Source organism: Tachypleus tridentatus, chromosome 7 (assembly GCF_004210375.1).
Source record: "Tachypleus tridentatus isolate NWPU-2018 chromosome 7, ASM421037v1, whole genome shotgun sequence".
NCBI classification, from domain to species: domain Eukaryota; kingdom Metazoa; phylum Arthropoda; class Merostomata; order Xiphosura; family Limulidae; genus Tachypleus; species Tachypleus tridentatus.
The window spans coordinates 99,973,432-99,997,465 of record NC_134831.1 but is presented as its reverse complement, the minus strand read 5'-3'; the positions used below and the strand labels follow the sequence as shown (position 1 = coordinate 99,997,465).

Here is a 24,034-nt window from a genome sequence, read left to right as displayed (position 1 = left end):
AAAAGGATACAATCCAAAACTTCCAGTTCTCAAGTGTTCTTTGTCTCACATAATCCCTAAACATTTCAGTCATTTTATTAGCTCGTTGACAAGGCATAGGTGCTCCAGTAGCAGGCAACTGGTTCTGATACATGCTACAACATACAGAGATTTAACGTAGGTTAAAAGTACTGAGAGAAATAAACTAAACAAAAAACAATTGTGTAAACTAACATAATCTGTTAGATTTACTTTGAATGTAAGAATATCAGGTGATAGAAATCTGAACTAGACAGAACAAAAATATTCATACGGTAAATATCTAAGAGGTTGCCAATAATATGTTTCTGCAGTATTTTTCAAATTTGCAGCAGGAAAAATTATATTTTTAAAACGTTGTGTGGCAAAAATACCCCCAAACACATGTCATTAATAAACTACATAAATGTATCTCAGAATGGCTGGTAGGGGTATTAACACTTTTATTGATAAACAGAGAACGTTTTGAACAAGATTAACTTGAAGATGACCTTGGAAGGTCGAAATGTTGTTCTCTGCTTATCCATAAGTGTTTATACCCATACCAGCCATTCTGAGATTTTTATTTCAAGTGGGTTTCTCATCATCAAAAAACTACATAAATGAAATTAATAATCATAACAGCAACATACGTTTTCTTAGAATTTTGAATTATATTTTGTTGTTTTTTTCTGTACATATTTGACCAATAATCCATTTTGGAAAAGTTGATGCTAAATTTCAGTATGACAGAATACTGATCTTATTCCTTTGAACAATAAAGGTTCCTAATTTTGTTAACTTCTACACAAGTTTTATTAAACATCTTGATATTTAGAGATACAAATTACTCATAATCAATGTGTCAAAAAGGGCAGCACATACACTGCTGGCCAAAATCTTAAGGCCAATGAACATAAAAGAAAAAAAAATATGCATTTTTGCATTGTTAGACTTAACCACTTATTTGAATAGAGCTGCAAAAGATGAAAATAAAAAAAGGGAAAATGAAAAACTATTTTTAGCATTTAATAGGGAAAATGTGAACACTATGAAATTAGTCTAAATACCAGCTGATCAAAAGTTTAAGACCATACCAAAAAGAAGTCCTAAACAGGGTAGGAAATGCCCAACAAGAGGTCTTAGTAGTGAATTACATGGCTGTCATTGCGAATAACTGCAAACATTCGTTTTGGCATGGTTGATATAAGCGTTTGCAGAAAGTTGGCTGGAATGTTATTCCAAGTGGTGAAGATGGCTTCACGAAGATCATGCACTGTTTGGAATTGATGTCCATTTCTATAGACTTGCCATCTGCCCCCAAACATTTTCAATGGGGTTCAGTTCAGGCGAACATGCTTGATGGTCCAAAAGAATCACGTTATTCACCATGAAAAAGTCCTTTGTCCTACTGGCATTGTGGATTGTAGCATTGCCCTGCTGAAAGATCCAGTCATTTCCACACAAGCGAGGGCCTTCAGTCAATAAGGATGCTCTCTCCAACATGCCAATGAAGCTAGCTGCTGTTTGGTACCCCTGTATAACCTGAAGCTCCATTGTTCCATGGAAGGAAAAAGCATCCCAGATCATGATGGAACCTCCTCCGTGTCATGTAGAAAATGTCTCTGGTAGGATATCCTTATCGTGCCAGTAACATTGGAAGCCATCTGGAATATCCAGGTTAAACTGACAGTAACATTGGAAGCCATCTGGAATATCCAGGTTAAATTTTTTCTCATCAGAAAACAATACCTTCTTCCACTTTTCTATGTCCCATGTTTGGCGTTTCTCAGCAAAATTTAACCAAGCCGTTTCGTGATGTGGAAGGAGGCGTGGCCTTTGAAGACGTTTACAGTTTTTAAAGCTTTTCTATTGCAGATACAGCCTTATTGTTCTTGAGCTGCATTCGTAAGGGCCTTAATTTGGTTCGATGATCGGCTAGTGCCTTGCCAGACAACCCGTCAAATTGTCCTGCTCAACAACAGCAAAATTTTCTCGGGCCAACCACTTGAAATTCTTGTTCTGTATCCCTCAGGGTCTTTTAAAAAATTTGCAACAACAGTTTTACTATACCCAATCTCCCCAGTGAAGGCAAGTTGAGAGAGACCTTGCTTTTGCAGCTCAACAATTTTGCCACGTTCAAACTCTGTCAACTTTTTAGCCTTTGCCATGTTTATACCCAATGTAACACAGGAGATGTCAGTGGGAGATGTTGACAACACTAATGCTTGAACACAAACGACTAAATTTTGTTACGTGTTTACTAATTAACGATGTGCTTCAGTATGGTCTTAAACTTTTGACAAGCTAGTATTTAGGCTAATTTCGTACTGTTCACATTTTCCCTATTAAATGCTAAAAAGTTTTTTATTTTTATTTTCCCTTTTCTTATTTTCATCTTTTGAAGCTGTACTCAAATAAGTGGTTGAGTCTAATAATGCAAAATGCATTATTTTCTTTATGTTCATTGGCCAGCAGTGTATATTAATCCTACAAATGATGATGCCCAGCTTTATGGACTATTATCAGCATAGCTATACAACAGGAATGATGTTCATGTACAACAGATTTGTCTTCACTGGTAATAGCTAGTTCAATCAACTTGTGAAACATTTTATTACAGGGTCCTGCTTGATAAGATTATTTGATATAAAAGGCATTAAAAACAATTAATATAGATATTATATTCGTATTTAGAAAAGTAACACTGGTATCATTTACTATTTATATATCGAGAAGTTCTTTATCACTAGATTCATAAAATATTCAGCCGTCTTCTGACTCCAGTTAATACAACTGTAATGTCTACCTTTAACCATAAAGGTTCATAAAACAGTCAGTTTTTGACTCACTTTTAACAGTATTAAAATTTATATCCAACCAATCTAAACTACATTCATAAAACTGTCAGCTCTCACAACTCATTTTAATGCTATAACCAGCTGGTTAAGACTTCAGCTACCAAAACAGTCATAAAACTGTTTACCCTTTCTCTCCAAGTTCATACAGCCCAGCAATATATTCAGTAACAATCCAATAATAACTTAGAGGTCACAGTTATTTCTCTCTACTTTTTATAATGGATTTTAAACTGACCTGATTGTTTTGTTCAACCCTCCTATTTGTTCTCTCAATAACTCAGCTTCTTCTTGCTGCTGTTGTCTCTCAGCTTTCATGGTTCGGATGTAATCTCCCGCTAAGGAATACACCAACAGCAACAAATTATATAACAGCAGTAATTTAGCTTTCAGACCACGAATAACTTTCATAGTGATCAGTATAATACTGTGTTAACATTATGCATAAGGTACGACAACAACAATGGTATTCAAATTAAGGATACATTTTTGAGGTGATCACCCAGCAACAAGAGATCCTAACAACCAACGACATAATGATACAGTGGGAAACAAATTCTCTAACTTATACTCAGCATTGTATTGTTATGCACGAAGCATCCACAGCGACAGGTCAGCTGTCGTATTGCATCAGTTACATTTATTACCACACGAAAACTCGGTTAAAGGATAGCTAAAAAAAGTACTAGATATTGTACATTATATATGTATATAACAAGTTATCCTTGATTCCATTATAATTATATTTTTTGCTGCAGAATATATCTACAGCTATGGTATTCCAAGGATTAACTGAACATACAGGTAGCTAAATTTTAGAATAACATATTTGAGGATACAGTGTACAGAAGAACAGATGTAGTGATTTTTAAGTGCAAAAACAAAGCAACAAAACAGTGTTATGATGAAGACAAAAAGTACTTTAATTACCACACAGCATACCACACAGGTATCTTCCTGCACAGCATACCACGCAGGTATCTTCCTGCACAGCATACCACGCAGGTATCTTCCTGCATAGCATACCACGCAGGTATCTTCCTGCACAGCATACCACACAGGTATCTTCCTGCACAGCATACCACACAGGTATCTTCCTGCATTGCATACCACACAGGTATCTTCCTGCATAGCATACCACACAGGTATCTTCCTGCATAGCATACCACACAGGTATCTTCCTGCATAGCATACCTCACAGGTATCTTCCTGCACAGCATACCACACAGGTATCTTCCTGCATTGCATACCACACAGGTATCTTCCTGCACAGCATACCACACAGGTATCTTCCTGCACAGCATACCACACAGGTATCTTCCTGCACAGCATACCACACAGGTATCTTCCTGCACAGCATACCACACAGGTATCTTCCTGCACAGCATACCACACAGGTATCTTCCTGCATAGCATACCACGCAGGTATCTTCCTGCATAGCATACCACGCAGGTATCTTCCTGCATAGCATACCACATAGGTATCTTCCTGCATGATAGTTTTATTAATAGTTTGTTTGCCATTAGATATTCTAATTTAAAGACTGTTTTTTTCTGCAGATGAATAAAGAATGGAAGAGGAGTATGATGATGGAAAACAAACTATATTAGTCACAGAAAATATACCTGTGATAAGTTATAGTAAAATAGCTTGCACTAAAATAAGAAAACCGGGGTATTTTGCATTAAAGTATCTTGATTTGTAGGGGTTTTTATTGTGAAGTACCCTTACTGTCATTTTCTTAAAGTAAAATTAACAAAACTTTGTTAGAACAGAATATTACTGTCAACTTACAACAATTTTTAAATTATTTTGATAAATCATCACATATATAATATTCATTACCATTTTTCTTTTAGTAGATGAGAGAAGGAAGTTTTATGTAACTCAACATTTGTTGAAAAGCCATAAACATTACCAAAATTTCAGATACATTCTAAGTAACTAGTTGAAAGATACAAAACACTTCATAACATACTGTTTCGGGCACCTTATGATGTTAGACAAGTAATTAAAATAACAGTTAAAATTTTCACAATATTAACACAATGTTTTCAATATCTTGTAAGAGTGACATCTTATAGTAAGTTCAAAAGGTCTAAGAGAAAAGAAACTACCTTCTTAATATGTTTGTTTGTTTTGAATTTCATACAAAGCTATACAAAGGTTATCTGCACTAGCTGTCCCTAATTTTGCAATGTAAGACTAGAAGGAAGGCAGCTAGTCATCACCACCCACTCTTGGACTATTTTTTTTTACCAATGAATAGTTGGATTGACTATCACATTATAACATCCCCACGGCTGAAAGGGTGAGCATGTTTGGTGCAACAGGAATTCAAACCCATGACCCTCAGATTACAAGTCAAATGTCTTAGCCATTTGGTAATGCCGAGCCTCTTAATACGCCTGTAAAAAAGTTTTTACAATCCTTACACATTATTTTTATATGTTTATAATATCAAAATGTTATAATTTGTACATAAGTAGTTTCCAGTTTTCAATGAGACAACTGTTTATACAAATCTATTGCACTGTTAAGTAAAAAATTAGTGATAACAACATATCAAATAATCATAGAATTCTGTATTTCTAACCTGGCTGATACCTTATTATGCACATGGCCAGGTCATGGGTTTGCGAGGTTTGTGCATATCCACTCCTGATTTAGAACTGCTGATAACATGGAGGAAACCAACACGTTACCTATACAACAGTGAAGCTGGCTGTCACAGTTAATGTTACAATAGGATGAAGCATGTTCTTTCCACATACCAAAGTTCAAACCCAGACCTTAAAATTAGTAGTACAGTATACTAACTTTTAGGTCAAAGGTCAAACCTAGTCCAACAATAATAACTTCTAATATAAAATTATTAAATACAAAATATATCATAAGCCTTGCATATTTATCTAACCTGACTTGTTTGTTATAAACATACCTTTTTGTAGCATTGCAGCCTTGCTGACTTTACAGTTTGGATTTTGACTTAGAGAAGGCAAGAGATGACGCAGGGCATCAAAACCATTCTAGATATACAAAGTTAAATATCATTATACATAGAAAACAAGCACACAAAATTTTTACTGTACTTTTATAGCATTATTATAATTATTTTACATGAAACATTACACAGCCATTCCAGGCAGATTTACAATTTCACTAGACTGCTACTTTCTGCTACACTTCTAGTCACAGACTACAGTGTTTAAATCTTTATAAAACCATGTATCAAGAGAATGTTGTAAAAACACTTAATATTTAGTGACATCATTTGTTTGGTTTTCTATTTTCAGCACATTCAGGAGCACAATATACTTCTAATTGCAGTTGAATGCAAAATACTGTTTTAATATTTTGTACATTTATTTTAAAATATTCAAGTAAACACACTTCATTAAGATACAACTACTTGCACTTATTTTTGAATAAAGAAGACATACATAGCATCTTCAATACTTCAAAAGCTAAAAATACTGTATTAATAAATGCAGTTTTAAAGGAAACTTCAAAAAAGCTAATCGAGTTATCGATCATTGTTTTTATTTCCAGAATATTCTGAACAGTCAAATTTCTTATTTACAAACCAGATATTTCAATACACTTGAGGGCTGTCTGCGCTCTATTAACTAACGATTGGTTTGTTTGAATTTCATGCAAAGCAACTTGAGGGCTGTCTGCGCTCTATTAACTAACGATTGGTTTGTTTGAATTTCATGCAAAGCAACTTGAGGGCTGTCTGCACTCTATTAACTAACGATTGGTTTGTTTGAATTTCATGCAAAGCAACTTGAGGGCTATCTGCGCTCTATTAACTAACGATTGGTTTGTTTGAATTTCATGCAAAGCAACTTGAGGGCTGTCTGCTTGAGGGCTGCTCTATTAACTAACGATTGGTTTGTTTGAATTTCATGCAAAGCAACTTGAGGGCTGTCTGCACTCTATTAACTAACGATTGGTTTGTTTGAATTTCATGCAAAGCAACTTGAGGGCTGTCTGCGCTCTATTAACTAACGATTGGTTTGTTTGAATTTCATGCAAAGCAACTTGAGGGCTGTCTGCTAACGCTCTATTAACTAACGATTGGTTTGTTTGAATTTCATGCAAAGCAACTTGAGGGCTGTCTGCACTCTATTAACTAACGATTGGTTTGTTTGAATTTCATGCAAAGCAACTTGAGGGCTGTCTGCGCTCTATTAACTAACGATTGGTTTGTTTGAATTTCATGCAAAGCAACTTGAGGGCTGTCTGCGCTCTATTAACTAACGATTGGTTTGTTTGAATTTCATGCAAAGCAACTTGAGGGCTGTCTGCGCTCTATTAACTAACGATTGGTTTGTTTGAATTTCATGCAAAGCAACTTGAGGGCTGTCTGCACTCTATTAACTAACGATTGGTTTGTTTGAATTTCATGCAAAGCAACTTGAGGGCTGTCTGCATTAACTATTAACTAACGATTGGTTTGTTTGAATTTCATGCAAAGCAACTTGAGGGCTGTCTGCGCTCTATTAACTAATGATTGGTTTGTTTGAATTTCATGCAAAGCAACTTGAGGGCTGTCTGCACTCTATTAACTAACGATTGGTTTGTTTGAATTTCATGCAAAGCAACTTGAGGGCTGTCTGCGCTCTATTAACTAACGATTGGTTTGTTTGAATTTCATGCAAAGCAACTTGAGGGCTGTCTGCGCTCTATCAACTAATGAAGTCACTAACATTTTTGTTTATCTGTAGATTACACCACCTCCATTGTTCAATACTGATGTGAAGTCGTGACTGTAATAAAAGTTACAGACTTCTTTACATCACACTGTTGAAATTATGGACACCTGTGTTTTCCTTAATATTATACTGCCGAGGTTACTGATATAATTATGGACACCTGTGTTTTCCTTAATATTATACTGCCGAGGTTACTGATATTTTAAATATATATATATATTTTACATTACACTGCCTAAGTAACTGATGTATTTTATATTTATATTGTAATGCCTAAATTAATAACACCATCTACCTTTATATTACACCGCCTCTTCTGTTCAGCATTGATGTGAGACACCCTACGATGTTCCTTGTACTTCAGTTGTTTCTCATCTGACTTAGGCCTCAATGGTTTAGAAGGAGAAGAGATCTAAACATAAATAACAAGCTACCACAGTTAGGATCTAATAACATAATTCCCAACTTGATACATGAAGAATGAGCCATTTCTAATAATTTCTTCTATTTAACATGCGAGATGTTTTATTGTAGATATTAATATACACATGCTTTCAACACAAAGTTCATGCAGTAACAAGTCATCCAAAATACCAGATCCTGACCGTAAGAAATACCTAATTAAACTGTAGAAAACAGAGAAATGCAAGTTTATATTGCACAACTAAGATTATTCAATACAAATGACATAAATATTAAATCGTTAGTAGATAAATAAAGTGTGTTGCAAAAACTTGCAAACTCTCACTCACATTGTACAATACAGCTCTTCTAAATGTTCTAAAGTCCAGTGATTTACACGTTCTAAATTCAAGAGTATCTCATTTGTTTACCCAAATCAAAGAATAGTTCTGTATATACACGTATTTCATATTTTCAATCTTTCTGGCTAATTATTAGTATTTATTTTACTTATGCTCTTTTAAATCAAATATGATACAATAGTTCTACAATCTCAGAGTTATATGAAGACACCTACACGAAGACAATGTGAAAAGGTTTGGTTTTAGTTTTGAATTCTACACAAAGCTAGATAAGGGCTATATGTGCTAGCTGTGCCTAATTTAGCAGTGCAAGATCAGAGGGAAGGCAGCTAGTCATCACCATCCACCACCAACTACTGGGATATCTTTTATCCACAAATAGTGGGATTGACCATAACATTATAACACTCCCACAGCTGAAAGAGCCATTTTCACTCAATTCTAAGGTAACAGTAACCAAAATTAAAATGATTACCAAATTGGAAAATGATAAAAAAAAAAAATTAATTTCTAGTGGAATTAACCATCACATTATAATGCTGCTGTGGCTGAAAGGATAAGCATGTTTGGTGTTATGAGGATTTGAACCAGTGACCCTCAGGCTTCAATTCAAGCACCCTAACCACTAGGCCATGCAGGGTCTATGTGAAAAGGCCCTCCTCCCCCCAAAAAAAAATCAAAGTAAACTACAGTTACTTAAGTTTATCAAATTCTGCTCAAGAATGTCACCTTTATTATACATTTACTTATATATATATTACCCCACAATTAATGATTATATAATGCATCCAATGTCCTTGTCCATAGCCCTATGGTGAATGGATAAAAGTCAAAGGGCATATCAGACTTCTTACATAATTACATTCAAATATTAATTGAACAACTTTAATGTCAATAAACTTGGCATCAAGTACAGTTTATAATTCAAATATTAATATCAAACTTTGACTTTATTTGAAATATATCAAATTAAGAAACTCCCAATTTTCACTTCTACGTCATGCAATGTTTCTCTGCTCTGAATTCACCTTTCAATGTCCACCACACAGAAACATCAGCTAGGACACTGACTGACAGGATATAATTTAAAACAAGAACATCCCACCTTCTTTAATTCCTTAAATATTAATAAATGTTTTACACTCACCACAGTATCTCCTCTTAAAAAACTCATGCTTTTAAAATTACTTATTTACTGATGAATACTTGTCAATTGTAAATGTTTAACATATTGTTTGTGTTTTAAAATGAAAATTACAGTTCCACTGTTTAGCAGTTATTAAGTATGTCAGTCTCATAAAATAATATACAATTTATGAGCTGAAAGTGACACTAATTCAGCAGATAAATTCTGTAACATAACAAATAATACTGTGGTATATTTAAACTTATTTAGAAAAGGTCAGAAAATAAAAACTTTCCCATTAGCTTTAGAAATATTAATTCATATAATCTTAAAACACGTCCCTAAAACAATTAAGATAACCTTACCCTGTTTTCTGCAACAATTAAGACAACCTTACCCTTTTTTCTGCAACAATTAAGACAACCTTACCCTTTTTTCTGCAACAATTAAGACAACCTTACCCTTTTTTCTGCAACAATTAAGACAACCTTACCCTTTTTTCTGCAACAATTAAGACAACCTTACCCTTTTTCTGCAACAATTAAGACAACCTTACCCTTTTTTCTGCAACAATTAAGACAACCTTACCCTTTTTTCTGCAACAATTAAGACAACCTTACCCTTTTTTCTGCAACAATTAAGATAACCTTACCCTTTTTCTGCAACAATTAAGATAACCTTACCCTTTTTTCTCAACAATTAAGATAACAACAATTAAGATAACCTTACCCTTTTTCTGCAACAATTAAGATAACCTTACCCTTTTTTCTGCAACAATTAAGATAACCTTACCCTTTTTTCTGCAACAATTAAAATAACCTTACCCTTTTTTCTGCAACAATATTTTGTGCTTCCAGTGCTGCTGGTAAAGTGTCTGGAATAATAACATTTTCATACCATTATTAACAGTAACATTTTCATACCATTATTAACAGTTAGAAATGTTCACACAGAGAAGTGTAATGCACTTATTCTTCTTATAGTAGAATCTAAGGCAAAGCAAGTGTTAATTCACAAAATGAATTAAAACTGATTGTTGGAAAATCTCTAATTACATACCTTTTTCCATAGTAAAAATCAAAGATGTTTGAAATTCAAATAAACCAATCATTAGTTAGAACACAGACAGCCCTCAAATTGCTGTACTGTGTGTGTGTGTGTGTGTGTGTGTGTGTGTGTGTGTGTGTGTGTGTGTGTGTGTGCAATAGCTACATGAGGCTATCTGCTGAGTTCACCAAGAGGAATCAAAATCCTGATTTCAGCGTTGTAAATCCGAAGACTTACTGCTGTACCACAGGGGGACTAACACAGGAAGTAACCATTACAGTATTTTACTGCCACCTATATTATTTAGTTTAAGGAAAAGTCATTATGAAACAATTATCAATTTATTGTTTTAAGTCGCACATATTAGTTATGATTCTAATCTACATATTATTATTATTGTCTATTTACAGCAACATACTCATTCAACACTTTAATGATTAAAAAAATAATAACAAACATTCTTGCATATTTTTGGATCACTCAGTAATAAATTTAGTGCAGTATTTGTTTAGTAACAACTGAAAAATTTTATCAAAATTTAAAAAGACAAACCCTTCCTAATCTTCTCAAGAAGAACCTAAATGGAAAAACTTACTGTTGTTCAGTGAGTTTGAAGAAACAGATAGGAGAGGAACCTTCTGATGGTTTGATAATACTTGTGTAGTTCCTACCAACAAATTTTGTCCCAAGTCATTCATACCTGTCACCTAAAAGTAGAAAGAAAAATGCGATGTTCAGTTTCTACTAGAAACAGTAATGAACATAAAGTAGATGTAACTTGTGCGTGTGTTTTTCTTATAGCAAAGCTACATTGGGCTATCAGCCAAGTCCACCGAGGGGAAACAAACCCCTCATTTTAGGGTTCTAACCCTATAAAGTTACCTTACCTTTACACTATGGAACTGCTGTACTGTACTTGCAGGGGACAGTTGTAACTTACCTTTAGCAGGGGACACTTGTACAGGGGACACTTGTAACTTATTATGGAACTGCTGTACTAGCAGGGGACAGTTGTAACTTACCTTTACACTATGGAACCGCTGTACTAGCAGGGGACAGTTGTAACTTACCTTTACACTATGGAACCGCTGTACTAGCAGGGGACACTTGTAACTTACCTTTACACTATGGAACCGCTGTACTAGCAGGGGACACTTGTAACTTACCTTTACACTATGGAACTGCTGTTCTAGTAGGGGACACTTGTAACTTACCTTTACACTTAATTTTCTATCTTTCTACCCTTCTACTGATCACATCCACTTATCTTTCTGTCAGTCTATCCACCTACCTACATAATTCCTTCAAGACAACAATAAAAATTGTTTTTCCTGCCAAACAAATGTTAGAAAAGTAAACAAGTCCATATGAAATATTTTTCTTGATATAAACTTAAGTTAACAATGGACAATTCAAACTGGATAGTTATATTTTATAGTACATTAAACAGCCATTTAATAACTAATATTGGAGGGGAAAGATAAGCATTTTCTACAGTTTTTCCTTGTTGTTACTACACTCAGATCAACTTTGTTTTACATTGATTAGACTACACAAAGTTTATACATTTTCTACAGTTTTTCCTTGTTGTTACTACACTCAGATCAACTTTGTTTTACATTGATTAGACTACACAAAGTTTATACATTTTCTACAGTTTTTCCTTGTTGTTACTACACTCAGATCAACTTTGTTTTACATTGATTAGACTACACAATGTTTATACATTTGTCTGAATGTGATATTTCAAAAACAAAATTCAACAGCTACTAAAAAGTTCAAGGTTTGAAAATATGAAAACACAAACGTGTATCTACCTCTAAGCCAGAAGTTTAAAATACACTCATGATTCTGATTAAAAGAAGACTGACGGTAGTTTGTCTTCATATTGATACTAAAAAAACCTAGTGTTAATTTAGGTTTAGTTCTCCTAACCATTTTGTTAATTACAATAGTTATACATTTATTCAAAAACAACAATACAGAGTAGAACTGTAGGACAAATATATTTAAACATAATTAAAGTGCATTATTAGAGTGTTTTTTTACATTTATACCAGACTATTCACACAAAATGTTGGGAAAATACTTTGTCATTAAAAACTCATGACATTTCAAATTCTTTTAAATCAGGATTAGAGAATACCAATATTTGAGACCATGGACATGGTCAAACAGATTAATGAAAAAGGTTTGACCTTCCAAGTCCAAAACTATTTAGATCTCAAACTGTTATGAGCCATTCTCAGAGTTGCTGAGCCACAGATAAAAATTTTAATAGGAAAGTAATCTTGAACTAAAACTGACTAAATTACATTCAGGAGACATTTTTGGTAGAAATATTTTACTGAAAATACTGAATTTTTATGTATAACATACTTGTAGCATTTAACAAAAAGCTTATCTAATTTTGTGGGCATACATTAAGTAAATTCAAGATTACAGAACTTACAGTTTAACAAATTTCTTCAATGAACGTAGAGTTAAACTGTTCATCTGGATTACGTAATTCTGAACCTAACTATCTCAAATAATGTTTAAGACTAGTATTTTTCTATCCATTCTTTTATTAATAAAAATATGAATTCTATTACATACAATAACCATTGTTTTTATAACACCTCAAACATACTGTCATATATTAAACTTATGTTTTGATAACTGTTTAAATGTATATAAGTTTTTCCTTAAAAAAAAACATTAGCCATTAACTAGAACACACACACATTTTACAGCTATGTAAAAACATGATGCTTACTGTTGCCAGAGTCAGAGGAGATAGCACAAAAGTCTGCGGTCCTGATGGCCCTCCAGCTGGACCTGTTCCAATGATTGTAACTGGTAAGGAGGCAGGATTGTGATGGGAAAAGGCTGAAGTAACAGTTGTAGGTAATGTGGATATTGTATCTAATTTCCTTGCTGTTGTTTTTACAAAAAGTAATAATAAAACTTTTCAGTCAGGTTTTCTACATACCTACTAACAGCTCTATCAATTAAGTCTACATTCCTCTATAACTCATTAGTCAGAATGTAACAATAAGATAAATAAATTCAGGTTAATATGACACTACAGTATCAATCAGTAGTAATATAATGAACTGGAAGATCTATATGATTATATAAACAGTTGGTTTTTCTTTTCACTAAAGGTAAAATTTAGAATATAATAATTAAATGGTTGGTCAACTATAATAATAAATTAAGTGCAATTCCTTAAAATTAACCTAACCTAACCTAAATCACAATAACTTAAGTGTTTAAGATATCCTTATAAAATTAGTGTGTTTTTTTTTATAACTTCTCTACTCAATCATTTTAGAAATAACAAATCTTTGATATTTTGTTATAATATATTACTTTTAGAATAATTATGAAACAAACCTCTTTAAAAATAACACAAAATATAAAAACCATCACATTCATTATGAATTAGTAGTCACTTCAAACCATTGTGCAAACATCTGTATTTACAGTGCTGTCCAAAGAATAAAAAACAAAAAATACACCCAAAATTAATGATACAGAATATTAAGAATTTTGGGGCACAAGTCTTAGTTTTGGTAAAAGAATTAGTTTCATAGTGTAAAATTCTGTCAAACATTTTCAGTTTACAGCCAACCAAATTCACATACAAATATGAACCTGATACTTGAAACTGTCAGAGTTAGTGAAACTCCATAATTACAGAAATGAGAAAAGACAACTGTATGTTTCACAAATATGTACTATTTATTATGACCAGAAATGACCCCAAAGACCAATATCAGCTCCTCCCCACTGGTCTCTAGGTGAATGTCAAGGTCACTTCTGATTCATTTTAGTCTGTAATTAATGATACATTTACTGGTGGAACCATGGTCAGAATAAATAATGTATTTATGAAATGTATAGTTTAATGATACATTTACTGGTGAAACCATGGTCAGAATAAATAATGTATTTATGAAATGTATAGTTTAAATGATACATTTACTGGTGGAACCATGGTCAGAATAAATAATGTATTTATAAAATGTATAGTTTAATGATACATTTACTGGTGGAACCATGGTCAGAATAATTAATGTATTTATAAAATGTATAGTTTAATGATACATTTACTGGTGGAACCATGGTCAGAATAATTAATGTATTTATAAAATGTATAGTTTAATGATACATTTACTGGTGGAACCATGGTCAGAATAAATAATGTATTTATGAAATGTATAGTTTAATGATACATTTACTGGTGGAACCATGGTCAGAATAATTAATGTATTTATAAAATGTATAGTTTAATGATACATTTACTGGTGGAACCATGGTCAGAATAATTAATGTATTTATGAAATGTATAGTTTAATGATACATTTACTGGTGGAACCATGGTCAGAATAATTAATGTATTTATGAAATGTATAGTTTAATGATACATTTACTGGTGGAACCATGGTCAGAATAAATAATGTATTTATGAAATTTATAGTTTAATGATACATTTACTGGTGGAATCATGGTCACAATAATTAATGTATTTGTGAAATGTATAGTTGTCTCATTTTTCCTCTGTTGTTCATCAATTAATATAGGATACGATATTCAGCACACATTCTAAACAATCACTCCAACACTTTTAATATTTCAAATTCATAGAAAAAGATCTTAGAGAAATATAGAACTTGTATCAATTTAACCAATTATCAAACTAAACATTCATAAAGTGAGAACACTACCAACCAAAAGTTGTACAACTCATTACAGAGAAACAGAAAAATGTATATGCCAAACATTCAACTGAATAAACTGTTTAAATAACACAGTCTACACTTACGTGAGGTAAGCAGTTGTGCCAACACATTATGTGTTAGTGCCGATGTGCTTGTAACAGCTGGAAGGAGCTTCCTATTGGATGTTGTGTCTGGCGATCTCTTGCGAGACATCGTACTGAGACTGGGAGGTGGGCTGACGTTGATGTTTGTGAGGGAAGTTGCATGCGTGGATAACTGAGGAAATAGCCTAGGGCTTCCAGTCTGAGGTGACGATATGCTGCGAGATCGCTCAGGTCGTTGAAGCTACACGTTTATATATCAACATATACCTTGTCAATGTTCACATAAATTCACTAAAATGAGGTATTGAATTGGTCAATTAAAGTTAAACATTATGAAGTTTACTCATTTTAGAACCATATGTACGTATACATTGAACTATGATAAAGATATCACAATATAACTTTAATAAAACCAATTATAAATAGTAATAAAATACTTATTGTATCTCTGCCAAAAAGTTACTTTCGAAACTAAAATTTCTCAAGAGTTTTTACCAAAACTAAAGCAGTATACGAGAACTCTTAACTCTTGTTCAGTAACATCCTGAAAGAAGCCCCACATGAAACTCTGAACTTGTAGCATTTGGTGACTGACTGGTTAAAGCAGGTATATTAGTTTACATTCCTAATTTTGCTTTCCTTCAGAAAATTACAAAAAAGTTTCCTAAAATGAATATATTTAACAATTAAAACATTTTACCACAAAATACTTACAGGTGATATAGGTATTACAAATTTGTTTCCTGGCTGAGTTGTAGTTCGGTTTACAGATTGTCCAGCATCACGATGAATGGGTTTGTCCCATGAAATGCGAGTTCCAGTGAAGGAGTGCCGTCGTTGAAAAACTCCACTATCTTGGCTAACCTGAGCTGTTCCGTTCGATATTCTACCTTCTTCCTCAACCTTTACTATTATATTCTTTGGTTTAATTTTTGAAGCTTTACTGAGCACATCATCAAGCTGGTTTTGTGTAATAATGCTCTGACTCTGAGAGTAAGCAGAAGAAGAATATTCACTAGATGAACAAGTGATAAAGTTTTGGGGTGAAACTTTTTGATGTCCGATGGAAGGGCTCAGAAAGGGCCTAGAAAAGCCACTAGTAGTGTGAGCTTGAGCCAAGGAAGGCACTTTAGTTGATGATGACTGTAAAGTCATTGGTGTAGACATGATTGATGGTGATACACTGAAAAGGTCTCCACAATGCTTTGAATCAATGAAGGCAGATATTGATGAGGAACTAATACTAGATTTTGCTTTAGCACCAAAAGTTTTATCACTGACCGTTTGGTTATTCTGTTGTGCAGTCTCTGGAGAGTCCATCAATACATCTCTCTCAGCAGATGTAGTAGAAATCAGTTGAGGTTCTTGCGACATTAAGAAAGAGTCCAACATCACAGACTGAGAAGAGGCTACTGGCTGTTTTGATGAAAGAAACCTTTTTTCTGATGAGAAGAGAGGCAGATCTTGGGAGAAACACATAGAACTTGCAGCACTGCTGGAGCCAAAAGTATTTCGTTCATTACCTGAGGACACTGAAGCCTCTGAAGGACAACCCTGAAGATTTTGAGACTGAAATGTTTTACAAAAGGAGTGTATTTACTGGTGTAGCACTATTAAAAAAAGTCTTAAGTTGTTGTTGTCAACAATTACCTTCCAAAAACATATGTATATTCTAAACTTTTTCTATGTCTACACTCTCACATTGACAGTTCCTTACGACAGTAAACTAAAAAAAACATAATACCTGTTCTGTCCCTCCTGAGTTTGTGGTTGTTTCTTGTGAGTGTACCTGTTCTGAAACCTCCTCTGGTAAAGGAGGTAATCTGAACATCAGGAAATCTGTCAAAACAAATATAATTTAACATGTGTAATTTTTTAGCTTGGTTGAAACTAACAGATCAGTATACATACAAGTAATCAAATGTTCTTCCAGCTCTTTTGTTCTACGTGACATTATAGCTACTTATTTTTTATCCAAACTGTTAAATCATGAACATGATTTACTTTCAAGGTCTTCACTTGCTTTACATGCTAGTTTTTAATCAAAACTATTACATTACTACTGCCGAGAGATTAATTATTGTTAACAATAAAATCCCAGAAACTCTCAAGTGTACATTATACCAGCTTAACAGATATGAAAAGACGGGTATATTAAGATCCTACCTGATAAAGGTTCAAATGTGTCCATATAAATGTCATCAAGGGATGGCTGAAGTTGGATGAGTCCTGGTTGAATAAAATCAGCATTACCAGCTTTGGCAGCTGAAAATAAAAACATTATGTAGGTATCATGAAATATTTTCAATCTCTTATGAATAAACTAAGAACCACCACTGCAATCAGTTATTAATATATTCAAAAAAGTATTTCAAATGTTTAGCTTCTTCAGGATTGATGTTATGAAGTTACAGTAAATCTTAGCTATTAGTTGTTAGTGTAATGTGTATCAAGAATGTTGCACTTGCATATTTGAAGATAAAATCTTATATTAAGTGGAAAGAAAAAAAAAGATGAAAGTTAGGGCAGAAACATTTAGATGTCATTTTACTTCAGAATCAAAAGACCTAACTGCTGTGAAAATCTTATAGACAGATCCAAACCTGATGGCTGTATCACACTTACTGATGATTCTCACAAGAAATGAAAACATTTGTTTAATTATGCACACATAAACAACTACAATCTTCTGTAGGTAAAGTTACTCTCTAAATAACTTCTTGTAATATTGTGCAAATAATTTTTATTGTTAGAATTAAAGAATTTTATTGAAAAATTTAAAACTGAATACAAGTATCTCAATTATTCATAAAAGCAAAACCAATACACAATTAAATGCAATACTTAGCACAGTTTTATATATGAAAAATAAAGCGGCTTTTATCACAAATTGAAGCCTAATTATTTTCACAATAGATTTGTACAGTTAAGTAACTTAAAGTAGAAAATTACAACAGGAAAATGAAAGTGTTAATAACCACAGGTCGTATTTAAATATTACCAATCTCACGAGGATTAGGGAAGTCAAAAGGCTGATTGGGAATAAGGCTGCTGAACAGAGTGTCACTGAAAGTATCCATCAGAAATTCATCATCCATCACAGAGCTCATACATGCACTTCCTTCCCAAGCCCGAGATGGCCACCTGACATCAAGATCCATGGCCTCCATTGCCGCCTGAAAGAGAAGTCAATATTACTTTTAAATTTGAATAAGTACGAAGCTGACATAGTTAATAACTGTATAAAATGTTTAATTTCAGTTTAATTTTTATCTTCCATATTGGACTAACTCAAAAGTATCATAGAATAACTATCTTAAACTATAAAAACATAATATAACAACCACATATAGCTCACAGTCACCACCAAAAATACCTTCAAAAACAACTCATGCCACTGAAATGGCATTCATTTGATTGAATCAAATGTTATTACTCAGATAAAAGAACAATTATTCATGAGAAAGATCCTACATCTTCAAAACTATCCATTAAAAAATACAATTAGAAGGACAAAACAAATCAAGTACATGTTATATGAGATATTCAGTCAGAATTATTTCATGATGTTCCAATAACTGTAACCACACTTTCCAGTCTATTTATAAAAGGTAGATAGAAATGTGGCTTGGATTAGTTATATATAAGACACTGTTACCATCCAAATGATAAATCATGATTTTTGGCCAGATGTCAATAGTATTGCTTGAGCCTGAAAAGTTACAAATGACTTCCATTACTCACCTCAAACGAATCGTATCTAACACCACAGTGTTATTGGTTTAGTTAATAAATATATATTTCTGAACTAATTAATATTGAAAACATTTTGTTTAACACATACAGTACTGAACACTTTAGAGAGTCTCGCATCTTGTAGGTATTTAATCATATCTATCACTATATTTGTGCAAGTAAGGTGACAGGTATGTTACGTATAAAAATTACCTTCAACTTGTAAAATCGGTAGTAATGTTAAAACAAGATTAAATGAATCAGAGGAGCTCCTGGTTAAAAATATATAACTGTTGGTTTATGGTGCAATACAAAGGTGAGATCACTTACTAGTTTCAAGTACTTGCTTCTAACAATTCACTTTGTATGTGAAGATTTGAATTGGTCATATGTCTTTAAAGTAATGTTAAAACAAGATTAAATGAATCAGAGGAGCTCCTGGTTAAAAATATATAACTGTTGGTTTATGGTGCAATACAAAGGTGAGATCACTTACTAGTTTCAAGTACTTGCTTCTAACAATTCACTTTGTATGTGAAGATTTGTTTTCAGAAACTCTCTTAAAGATAAGTTATTTGAATGAAGTGCACTAGAAGTATCTGTACATATAACAAAGTTATTTAGAGATAAGTTATTTGAATGAAGTGCACTAGATGTATCTGTACATATAACAAAGTTATTTAGAGATAAGTTATTTGAATGACGTGCACTAGAAGTATCTGTACATATAACAAAGTTATTTAAAGATAACTTATTTGAATGAAGTGCACTAGAAGTATCTGTACATATAACAAAGTTATTTAGAGATAAGTTATTTGAATGAAGTGCACTAGAAGTATCTGTACATATAACAAAGTTATTTAGAGATAAGTTATTTGAATGATGTGCACTAGAAGTATCTGTACATATAACAAAGTTATTTAAAGATAACTTATTTGAATGAAGTGCACTAGAAGTATCTGTACATATAACAAAGTTATTTAAAGATAACTTATTTGAATGAAGTGCACTAGAAGTATCTGTACATATAACAAAGTTATTTAGAGATAAGTTATTTGAATGAAGTGCACTAGAGGTATCTGTACATATAACAAAGTTATTTAGAGATAAGTTATTTGAATGAAGTGCACTAGAAGTATCTGTACATATAACAAAGTTATTTAAAGATAAGTTATTTGAATGACGTGCACCAGAAGTATCTGTACATATAACAAAGTTATTTAAAGATAAGTTATTTGAATGACGTGCACCAGAAGTATCTGTACATATAACAAAGTTATTTAAAGATAAGTTATTTGAATGACGTGCACTAGAAGTATCTGTACATATAACAAAGTTATTTAAAGATAACTTATTTGAATGAAGTGCACTAGAAGTATCTGTACATATAACAAAGTTATTTAAAGATAAGTTATTTGAATGACGTGCACTAGAAGTATCTGTACATATAACAAAGTTATTTAAAGATAAGTTATTTGAATGACGTGCACTAGAAGTATCTGTACATATAACAAAGTTATTTAGAGAAAAATTGCATGTAAACAATTGGTCATATGTCTTTAAAGATCAGTCTAAATGATACAGTAACCATTTCAGCTATAACACAATTATTAACTTCTAATGAGACAGCAAGGGAATGTATACAAACAATATATTTCAACAATCACAAAGCTAGTTAATAAATTCAGTTATGATATTTAAGCACTGTATTCAGTTATGTTGATAAAGCACAATATCAAAAACAAAAAAAATTAAGGGAAAAACCATAAATTAATCTAATTTTAACATCAGCAAACTATATGTCAGAAGAAGAAACTGGTTAACAATAACAAGAATGTTTGTTGTTGTTGTTAAAAACTGCTTAAACACAACTCTGATTTAGAAAAATTGTACATATTTCACATCTATTAATAATAAAATACTCAATACAATTATAAATATCTTGTATTAGTTATAATTATTTTACAAGTAATTGAAGTTCCAAAAACAGCTCTTCACATAAAATGACTGAAGTCTAGAAATTTGATGCACTTGATGTATTCTACCACTTCTTCCCAATATGCTGAAAACAGTAGTCTACAAGTCATGAACATTCTTTTAGGCTGAAAATTAAAATAGTGAGTGCAGTTATACAGGTTTGCAACTGAAGTGTTTGCTCATATAGAGGGTCAGGTTACATACCGTAATCAAGTCAACTGTTACAAGCTAGGAACAAATGATGGTGATTTGAAACTTTTAATATGAATCTGTAAAATTAGAATAATCTAAAAAAATAAAACAAACCTATAAATCAATCCTAGTGAGTACTTTATTGGTGGAATAAAAAAATTATTGAAACAAATAAATGAGTAAGTTTTAAGCTGCTGTATACTGTCATTTATCAGTAAATCTATTAACCTGTCAATTAGATGATCAAAATGTATCTATTTCAGTCATAGTGTCTATTAAGAATACCAGTTTTTCTAGTTTATTACAACAAAACACTCAAAGCAGCAGTACATGCTGGAAATGCATGAATTTATAGATTTTAATAAACAATGATGTAAGATTCTGACTGAAAAACATTAAAATTGTAACACGTATTACGATTTCATATTTCATTCACAATAGGTTTATGAATTTATAAGCAGTACACTATAAACCAAAGACTAGTAATAAATAAAATAAAAACTGATTAAAATTTGTAAATACATCAGACACTTTACAACCCCATAACCAAAATCCCTCATCTTCCTCACAGCATTCGATATCTTAGTTTGCTTGCTGACTAGACATTTGTCAGTTGATTAAGTTTTAATACTATGTACTACAACAATAGCAAATATATAGGCATCATTTCTGACACAAGGAAGCAACAGAATATTTTAAACAGCCTTAAACATGTTGTTGCATACTGTTTTCAGACAGTTCTTTTTCAAAAGTTGATTGAAAATAGGAATTTGAAACTAATTTTAAGAGTTGGACACATAAAAGAAGTGTGTTTAAAGATGCAAAATTTGTAAACAAATGTATGGGTAATCATTTCTGTACCAAATTGTGTAGAATTTTTCAAATTCAGCTTAAACTTTAAATGAGATGTTTAATTTCTTTATACCATATGTTTTAGTGTTTATACTATGTTTTACAGTGTTTATACATACTGTTTAGCTTGCATTTATATTTTTTTTGTTTTATTATTATTTGTAACTGTTTTAAAATAAAAAAAACAAAACAAAGATTTTATGAATGTGATAGTATTGTTTCAATTGCAACATTTCACATCCTAACATTCTATAATTTATCAGTTACCTCTACTACTACTTCATTATTACCAAACTTTCTATTGTTAATGTAATAACCGAGTAACTTGAAACATGTTTAATGTAATTTTAACAAACATGCCAGTTACAAATATTAAAAACTTTTCAATCAAATCTGTATGGTGGAAATTTAACAATTAAAACCTAAAAGTTTACTTCTTACTTCTTAATGTGTGAATGATAAAGTAAAATCCAACTTACACTTTTAATTATTGTATTAATCAAAAAAATTATAACACCTTATTCAAACTTGTTTTTACTAGAGGCAGTTCATTATTCATCATGTGATCAAACATGAGCCACAAAGATAGCAGAGTTTCTTTCATCAAATATCTTTAGCTTTCTTAATCAATCCCAATCTGAGGAAGTATTCATCCATTTCTAAATGTTACAGCTAGTTTTCAATCACCAAATATCAAATTTTTTTATGTACAAGACAAAAACTATGCTAAAAGAAACAGTGGAATAACTTTTATATACATACAGAATGCATTACAATTAGTATTGGGTATTAGCTGGAGAAAGTACATGCAGTTATATGTAGTTTTTCACTAATTCTTTGTCTCATGCACCTCACTACAGTGTATAAATTAATTACATTTAACTTGTTCCAGTACGTTTTCAAAATGTATTTTCAATGAGAAAGAGTGCATGAAATAACAATTAGTACATCTTAACAAAGGGAAACATAAATCATTTTCCCTTACTTCAATCCAATCTATGAAATACCAATACACTCTTTCCCTATTATTCCCTTTTCCATTTCTGTCTTACTTTTTAACCCTTCACCATTTTTTTTTTCTTTTCCACGACTCAAAATTATTCTGAAATCTTCAAACTCTCAAAATTATTCCTGAACCTGTAAAACATTAACTGGAAGAATATCCACCCCCGTATATGAAATGACTCGCTGATCTAATCAACTAATTATCATTTTGAAAACTGCTGGTTTTTGATTATTCCAACTATCCAAATTGGTACATGTTATCATTATATTTTCAAATTATTTTATGATTAATTCTAAATTATTCAGCTTAATTGATGTAGTGTCAGAACTCACTAAAATAATCAATAGTGAAGTTCTGGAATATTACTATTTTTGATTATTCTAACTTTCCAAGTCTCAAATAAAAATAACTGATTAGTTGAGAGTAATCAGCTAATGAGCCTCACAACTAGTTAATTATCAGATTCCATTATTCACCCACTTCTAGTTGGTAGTAACGTACAAAAATTCAAGATGTCAAACATTTTCATTCTGTAAAGAAGTGAACGTGCAACTCCAATTTCCCAGTATTGCAAATTATTTTACAGTTTTTTCCCTAAGTAAATTTGAACTATAAATGAGGCCATTCCAAAGCAGTTGCCAGCCAAGAATACAGGGTTAAAGTGTTTTAAAATTATTACAGTATATTATGTGTATAAAGACATTTTATATGAAACAGAGAGGAGTGTAATAACACTTACCAAGTCAGAAATTTCTGAGTTTTTTGGACGAACCTTTTCCCAACAGAACATTCGCCACTTTTTGTACTCTGATGTTATTGTGCTTAATTTTCTTTTCCAGTATTTCCCTTCCAATACAATAGCCTACTCAATAAAAACCACACTTGTGCATACAGTTACCATAAATTTTCAACAAAATAAACATTAAAACACACATCTAAACTTGT

The 24,034-nt window shown here is 32.1% G+C and overlaps 1 protein-coding gene across 5 annotated transcripts in view; it reads right to left on the bottom strand.

Annotated features, from left to right (window-relative positions):
* The window catches only part of LOC143256286 (MLX-interacting protein-like), a 61,397-nt gene that overhangs the window by 13,896 nt on the left and 23,467 nt on the right, over positions 1-24,034 (bottom strand). For 3 of the 5 annotated variants that reach the window (XM_076513329.1, XM_076513332.1, XM_076513331.1), the window contains 13 exons: positions 23,829-23,951; positions 18,329-18,503; positions 17,494-17,592; positions 17,072-17,166; positions 16,042-16,896; positions 15,328-15,568; positions 13,273-13,433; positions 11,110-11,221; positions 10,292-10,341; positions 7,873-7,989; positions 5,798-5,885; positions 3,094-3,193; positions 11-134 (listed from right to left, as the gene is read on the bottom strand). In XM_076513329.1, the coding sequence (XP_076369444.1) occupies positions 11-134; positions 3,094-3,193; positions 5,798-5,885; positions 7,873-7,989; positions 10,292-10,341; positions 11,110-11,221; positions 13,273-13,433; positions 15,328-15,568; positions 16,042-16,896; positions 17,072-17,166; positions 17,494-17,592; positions 18,329-18,503; positions 23,829-23,951 (2,340 nt within the window). The remainder of the gene's footprint in view (positions 1-10; positions 135-3,093; positions 3,194-5,797; positions 5,886-7,872; positions 7,990-10,291; positions 10,342-11,109; positions 11,222-13,272; positions 13,434-15,327; positions 15,569-16,041; positions 16,897-17,071; positions 17,167-17,493; positions 17,593-18,328; positions 18,504-23,828; positions 23,952-24,034) is intronic. The other 2 variants (XM_076513330.1, XM_076513333.1) reach the window with 1 other exon arrangement.